The sequence below is a fragment of the Cajanus cajan genome, chromosome 6, assembly GCF_000230855.2.
Source record: "Cajanus cajan strain Asha chromosome 6, NIPB_CcT2T_4, whole genome shotgun sequence".
Taxonomy (NCBI): domain Eukaryota; kingdom Viridiplantae; phylum Streptophyta; class Magnoliopsida; order Fabales; family Fabaceae; genus Cajanus; species Cajanus cajan.
The window spans coordinates 7,820,987-7,828,821 of NC_138522.1; the positions used below are offsets into that span (position 1 = coordinate 7,820,987).

General features: G+C 31.2%; 1 protein-coding gene across 2 annotated transcripts; it reads right to left on the reverse strand.

Moving 5' to 3' along the window:
• Positions 1 to 1,778: 1,778 nt before the first annotated feature.
• On the reverse strand, positions 1,779 to 4,076 carry LOC109811776 (dof zinc finger protein DOF5.6). 2 transcript variants are annotated; one of them, XM_083076653.1, is made up of 3 exons: positions 3,783 to 4,076; positions 3,310 to 3,414; positions 1,779 to 3,232 (listed from the first exon to the last, which is right to left on the reverse strand). In XM_083076653.1, the coding sequence occupies exon 3, from the start codon at positions 3,206 to 3,208 to the stop codon at positions 2,279 to 2,281; it is 930 nt and encodes a 309-aa protein (XP_082932779.1). In that variant the 5' UTR covers positions 3,209 to 3,232; positions 3,310 to 3,414; positions 3,783 to 4,076; the 3' UTR covers positions 1,779 to 2,278. The 2 variants fall into 2 exon arrangements, with proteins under 2 accessions (XP_082932779.1, XP_082932778.1); XM_083076652.1 differs by lacking the exon at positions 3,310 to 3,414 and having other exon boundaries at positions 3,783 to 4,075.
• Positions 4,077 to 7,835: the final 3,759 nt, after the last annotated feature.

Below are 7,835 nucleotides of genomic sequence, written 5' to 3' on the forward strand. Positions count from 1 at the left end.
TATTTTTTTTTATAGGAGTAAATTTCTTTATTTAAATATATTTAATTAAGTTTAAAAAAACTGTGAAATAATTACTCTCATTCATCTTAATGTAGATGCTCTCCTACCAACACACAATATACATATACATGATCAAAAGGTTAAAAAATAAAATAAAAATTGAAAAACAACCTACATTAATAAACTAAATTATGACATCTTTAATGAATAAAGAAGTAATAAATCTTTTAGTAAAAAAAATACAATATATATTATAATAATAATAATAATAAATGAGGAAGGATCTACTTATTCTAAGAGTAAATTTTGATAAACTTATTTCACTTAATAATTCATATTTTACATCAACTATTCAACCGTTCAATTAAAAATCTTTAATGTATAAATCAAATTTATAAAAATTTAAAAAATTAAAATTTATTTGATACTCAATTTGATTAATTTAAATTAATAGATAATAAAAAAAAATTTATATGTTATTTTAAATCTATTTAATGAAGTATCATATGGTTCTCAATTTTTTTAAAATTCTCAAATTTAATATGTACATTAAAATTTTTTAATTTAACAGTTGAATTTTTAAAAATTTGATACAAAATATTAGTTATTTAATAGAATAAATCTATCAAGACTTACTCTTGGAGTAAGTAAATATTTTCTTCAAAAAAAAAGATAATTTTATCATAAAGTAAAAATAATTAAACAATAAAATAAAATATTAATATATTTTATTATATTAAATATAATAAGGTAATTAAAATATAATTAATAATATATATTTTATAAAATAATTAGTATTATATATATATATATATATATAAGAATGAAAAAAAATTTAGTGAGGGCAACTGCCCCCACAAGCAACAACGTAAATCCGTCCATGCACTCAAGGACAGGGTATATGTTATACGTATTTTAATTTTAATTAGATTAAATTATATTTTTGATTTTTTATCTTATTTGTTAGATGCATTTTAGCCTTTTATCTTTTAAAATGTTCATCTTATTAAATTCACTTATATGAAAATTGTTGAACACAACTAATTAAAATTTAAATAAAAGAAATATTAAAGATATGATGAAAATTACATAAAATTAAGTCCAAAAGGCAATTGTAATTTCAAAAACTATAATTTTATATTATTTTCTAGTTACTTATTAGACATATTTTTTTATATAATTTTTATTATATTATAACTCTTATGAATTTAAATGTCAATTAAATTTTATAATTTTTATATAGTTGAATCTATTATTAAAAGTTTCATGTTTAAATCAGTCAAAAATTGATTCAAAATTGAATTACAAGTTTAAAAAATTATTGTTGTTTTAGAAAAGATCAAATTAATATAAATATAAAAGATAAATGACCAAAATAAATATTTTCTTAGATAAATTGAGTACTAAAATGAATCTAATAATAAGATAAAGTACCAAAAATATAATTTAACCTTTTAATTACTTTATATTTCTTTTTTGTTAATTAACTAAGTTTAATAATTTTCATTCCAAGGTTTTATTTGTCTCAAATGCAAGTTATCCTCTTTTTCCCTCCTGTCTGAAGCGTCCAAGTTAGATCGAAACACGTGGCACATCCCATCCCATGCAAGAGTCACGGAATATTCAGTAATCAACATTCATAATTAAGCTTCCACGCCATGAGAACTCTTGCTTCCTTGACAAAAATTACTTTAAAATGTCGTCATTAAAGGAAAAGTGAAGTCAGAACACTAGTACTATAATTAAGGACATAAACAAATTATAGCCCCACAAGCATCTAGAGACAAAGGGTTTTCAATTCATAAAGATAATATATAGTACTTACTGCATTTTCTTTAACTGGCAATGGAAAAAAAAGAAAGAACTACCATATCTTTCTCGATGTTACAGCATAAATCCTAAAACTTCCATGACGTGTCGCACACAAAGACACAAATATATATAATATATAAACCAAAAGGTAACGCACCAAGGCAGTCGAATTGGACTCTGAAGCTTCTCATTCACACACACTCTCTTGGTTAAGTCAATAGCAACCTGAATAAGACCACCCTGAGATATATAGCTAGAATAAAGAAACACTACACAGGAAAATACGAGGAACCCTCCCATCAAAAGGCTTTATGTATAGATAATATAATAATATCATATCATATAAAATAAAATATACGTAGGGAAAGTCATGATCTTAGGTCGTCATTGATGAAATTAACCAAGCAAGGAGAGAGCTTAGCCGTTGATCATCATATCCATGCATCAAAGAGTTGTGAGATTTGCCTTAGACCAAAGGGTTTGTGGTGGAAGATCCATAGCCGTTCATCATGCCAGTCCATGATCCTGGACCGTTGAGATACCCAAATGAGTCTTTTCCTGCATCAGAGCAACCCTGGTCTTGCCATTCAAGGGACAATAGTTGTTTAGGGTTTGGCTTCACATCAATTGAGGCATTATGGTCCTCATTGGCATCATATGGCAGCATCAAACGTTGGCAAGAGTCCATTAAGTAGTTTGCCCCGTTACCACTGTTGTTGCCATCAAGGGACATGCTACCAAATGCTGGGGTGCAAAGACCATGAAAATTTGGTGGCAACCCATTTTGAGTATTGTTCATATCTCCTAGCCCAACACCCATACTCATATCACTATGTCCAAAAAAATCAAAATTCCTAGAACTACTACTCCCAATTATGCCCTCCAACTTGCTCTCCATCATGAAGTCAATTGGCCTAGGGTTCTCAATCATGCCAATACCATACTTGCCCTCCATGAAACTAGGGTTTCCTCCCAGTGCTCCTGCAGCATTGGTTCCAAGAAAGTTGCTGAGGTGGGAAAATTGCACGTCAGGGAAAGAGAGTTGAAGGTCTTTGGGGTTGTGATGGTAGGAGGGTGGAGGCTGTGTTTGGCTCATTTGGTTGTTAACTAATTGGTGGTCGTTGGACTTTTTGGCGGAGACTTTTTTGTTCTTTCTGCAGCCTCCACCAACAGGGATGTTCCTCAGAGTGCCTCCTTTGGTCCAGTACCTTCTGCAGGTCTTGCAGAAGTACCTTGGCTGAGAGAGACTGTAATTGTTGTAGTAGCAGAACTTTGTGTGGGTTGAGTCACACCTGGGGCACTTTAGGGCTTGGTCATGTGGAGGTCTTAGCCTCCTCTCTATCATGGGCCTTGAGCATGTAAGCATGTCCCCTGATGGTGAAGAGGAAGAATCCATTCCAGACTCCTCGTGAATTGTGCCCTGACATTTCGCATAAAGCAAACAATTTAGTATATTGATTATATTTATAACCAAAGAAAAAATGTGGTGTTACGTACTGTAAAATTTGTCTTGTTCTTTTCATTCTTTTTGTTCTCTTCCTAATTTTCTTTTCCTTGGCTTTCTCTTCTTTTTTTCCCATTCCCTTTGAACCAAACACACTTCTATTGGGTCCAACTCACAATGCAAAGCAAAACAAAAAGGTTGCAGGGTGCAAGACACATTGCTAATTAGTATTTGACTAGCAAGCTAGCTTTAATCAACTAGAAACCCTGAACAACAAATAAAAACTTCTATTTTTACCGATGATTTGATTAATATATGAGTGAAATTATGAAGCATGATGGAGTTAATTAATTAAAAAATCTGATTAAATACAAATTCAGAAAGACATTCGAGAGTTTCTCGGTTGAAAATTATTATTTTTTATATATATCAAATTTTTTTCTAAACTTGTATTTAAACGTAGACTCACAGTATCAATGTGTTTTTCTCTTGAAATAAAGAAATGTGCATTGTGTATATACTATACCTGCAACCAATGATCTGATGAATCCATGCAGACGTGCAAAGAAGATAAACCCATTCACTGGTGATTGGAGATGATAACAGTGAAGCAGGACCTTAGCTTATGCTTGTTAAGCTAAAGTGGCAGTGGTAGTTGTAGTTTGTTTACGCAAGATGAAGAACATGAGTGGAAGGATGAGGAGAATAATGTTGTTAAGTGGGAATGAATTGAAGAGAGGGAATTAATTGTGGTGTGGTTGCTACATGGGACGGGACAGTGAATAAGAAGGAAGAAAAAGGTGAGGGTAGTGAGTGAGTCTGCGAGCTACAGTGTGTAAAACCCGTCGGTGACAACAATGGTGGGCCTCAACATGTCTCTCTAATGCCAATAGCTTATCTCAACTTGACTAAATCTCGAGTGACAGAATGGACGGTGGGATGGGGAGAGGGTGATGACGTGGAGGAATGGGGGGCGTTGATGGGTGTGAGATGAGATATAGGTGACGCTAGTCGTGTGTGACGTGACAGAAGCTTGAGAATATTTGGGTCCCCGATAAAGAAGGCATACCGAAAGAGCACTCTACGTTGCAAGCCCCACACACACTATTTTGGATTGGAGTTGGACCCACTCGACCTCCTCCCACAAGCAAGGGATATATTCTCGTTTCTCACACCATGCTTCACATCTTCATGTGCATGCCCTCTTTCTTTCCCTAGACAATTGACCCTCTGCTTTAAAACCAAGTGCAAACCATTACTACTTTGATTCTGCCAAATATGCAAATTTAGTTTATCAACCAGGTGTCATCAGTCAAAAATATTTTTATCCCTAAATATGTGATCGTATGATTTATTTTTATGTGTTTGAAAAATATTTATTAAGTTCAAATTCAATGAGAGATTACTTCTTAATTATTGATTTTGATGATTAGGGATTAAAATGGTTATTAGTTTTGTAAGTGCGGCATTAAGTCAATTAATTTAGAAATATTTGTAGTAAACTTTATTTTAAAATCAATTTGTCATAAGTATAATTGTATTAGGGATTCACACATATATATTAGACTACATGTTATGTTATTATATTAAATTTTATTTTAAAATCAATTGACATTAAAAAAATGTAAAATAATTGTCCGAAAAATATATAAGATACACTAAAAGAAATTGAGGTCCGCGGTGGAACTTTCAAATAATTTGAAAGCAAATGATGTTTATTTTAAAGATCAAATTAAGTGAAGAGTGTTGAAGCTGTCTTTCTACTTGTATATTAGCTAGTGTTTGCTTGTTTGGAAGTGATGAAAAGTGTTATTCTTTAAGATATAATTGGGATTCATGCAAGGGTTCAATCTTTTTTCGATAGGTTGTTTTAATACATATATATGGATCTAATTAAAAAATTTAATTCCTAACTACATATAAGAGGCAAAATTATCTATTAATCATATACCACCATAGTTGTAGATTCAGATTATAATCTCCTCTCAGCAACAAAAACACTAAAAACAATATCTTACACATGCCATCTCTTTGCATCGCAATTTCTTCTTAGATACAAAATCCATCCATCTTTGTATCTCTTTATTCTTGTTTCAAATTCGTTTACCAGTGTTAAATTCAAACTTTGAACCGATATTCCACAAGTAGGCGGGTTGGTGTGGGGTGCTAGGGAATAAACTGAAAAGCTTTCATCATAAGGGTGACACCCCAAAGACAAGCGAGGATGCTAACTTTATCCACTAAGAAGAAGATGAATAACATGTAGGATATAGTTGGCGTGAGGCACACACCCCACTCTACAGGAACCAAAGTACATGCATGTCAGGTGAATAAAGTGTGTGTATTCCCACGTTACTTGCCTTCACCTCACTTCTTAGTTAATTAATACGTTATATTGTGTATCATGGATCTCTCTTTTTTTTCTTACCAAATTCTATATTGTCATAGACAGTGACATATATTTGATAGTAATATGTATCATTAAAAATTATTTTTATCTATATATTAAAATAATATATATTGGTATATTGTTAAAAAGTGTAAGTATAGAATATAATAATATACAAAATACGTTATTAAATCACATTTAAAATTAATACCAAAATTGTGTGTAATTATATCTTAAATAAATATATACATACATATATTACGCCTATAATGACTCTTTTTGCATGTCAATGTATATAATATTTTTTGTAGTATAGTTGTAAGATTTGTCTTGCAATATAAAAATCAATATGACATTTTTAGGATTGATTCTTGTTGTGATAATATATGTCTTTGACTAGTAAAAGTAATTTTTTAAAAATTTTGATTAATTCTTGATTGTTAGTTTTAGAATAGTGTATATAGACTATGTCCATAAAAGAAATGAATCTTTCTTTTCCCATTAGATGATCGTTTTTCTATCTGCTTTAATACAAAGATGTGGATTATTATTGTTTCAGTCATAAGTATGTTAACATTGTTACTCTTTCTTCTACGTACTTGTTACCTGTTACCTTCTGCTGCTGCTGCTGTAGAGTAGTGTAAAATCATGCAGTGTGAATGTGCCCGTTGGTTGGAAAAGGGTCACGTAAAAAGATGAAACAGCCAGAAACCAAAAACGCTAACTCCAATATCTGGAGAGTGTACAATTTTTGTGTATAGACTGACTTCTAATTTCTGGCACAGAAGTATATATATTCTCATGAAAGTTGTGACATGTATGAAAGAGACACAATTATATATAAGCACTACTCTTGGACTTAATGAAAAATATTGTTAACTCGGAGCATCATGACATGTGCACAGATAAAGATTTATGTGCGTATGATTACAAAGACAACAATGCTTTTTGCCATGTATATATGCACATGCTGTGCATATGTGCATCTCAGTAGGTATCTTGTAAATTAACAATAAGTATCACCTTTTGAGATAGAAAAACTCCAAAACTGTGAACATACTTCCTTCTCAAGCTACGTGTTTTTACTTCCTACACCCGAGTTGCTTTCTTCGATCTTCTTTTGTTCTTTCTTTCTTTTTCTTAAAGAAACCCGAATGAAAGTCCAGAAAAGGCCAAAATAACATCACAAAAAATTAAAAGCTGGAGATTTTCTCAAAAATATTTAAAGCGGGAAAATTTTCTACGGATGCATTTTTTAATGAAAAAAATTAGTAATTTTTTGCCCTTTCAATTAGATGCTTATCTTCTTCCTAATATTTTTTTCCCTTTCCTGTTTTGTTAAGAGCGTATCAATTAAGTATATATCTGTGTGTGGCGCGTACAACGCTAACACACTTTTTTTTTTTACTTTGTTATTTTTTCAAATTGTTATGAGCTATACGTGCATGATCATATACCTAGCTATATATAAGTCACTATGCATAGATCGAAAGCGTCAAACGCGGGTGATTCTTTTGTACAAAGCATATAACTTTGTTTTTTGTTGGTGAATACAAAGCATATAACTGAAAAACAGCATTGTCCAACCAAAATATTGATTAATATGTCCTCTTATTAATCTTTGAAAACTACTATTTATACATCAAAATTTACAATTCAGAAAGAGAAAGGAAAAAATATGAAATGTCTAGCATTGTGGGATGAGAAGAGATAAAAACAAAAAATGTTGTCTAAAATGTAATATGAAAGCACATCTTCTAGTCTTTCTTGCTTGCTTTAAATGGTAAGCATTGAAACTTTTTATAATAATTTATAGTATTATATATATATACTGTTTACTTAGTATACGAAAATATAGCATATCTCATGTATATGTATAAGTTATATATTTGCCGTTAAACACACCGTTTTCACCCATACAATATATATACCATTATCCTCCCTCAGGGATTATGTATTTATGTATATGTGGTCCGCGTTATGATTTTGGTCAAAAAATTGAAACGCTAATACCTCGTTATGAGTGCAGTCAAGTTGGTTCTTTAGGTCCACCATGAGAGTTTCTTTTATGTCCATCCCAAAGTTTTCCTTTCATATGTACAGCAACATGATGCATGGAAGAAAACCAAAAAAGCCCCCAACGCCCTTAGTAGACTAATATTCACTTATTATTATAAAATCATAATTGGT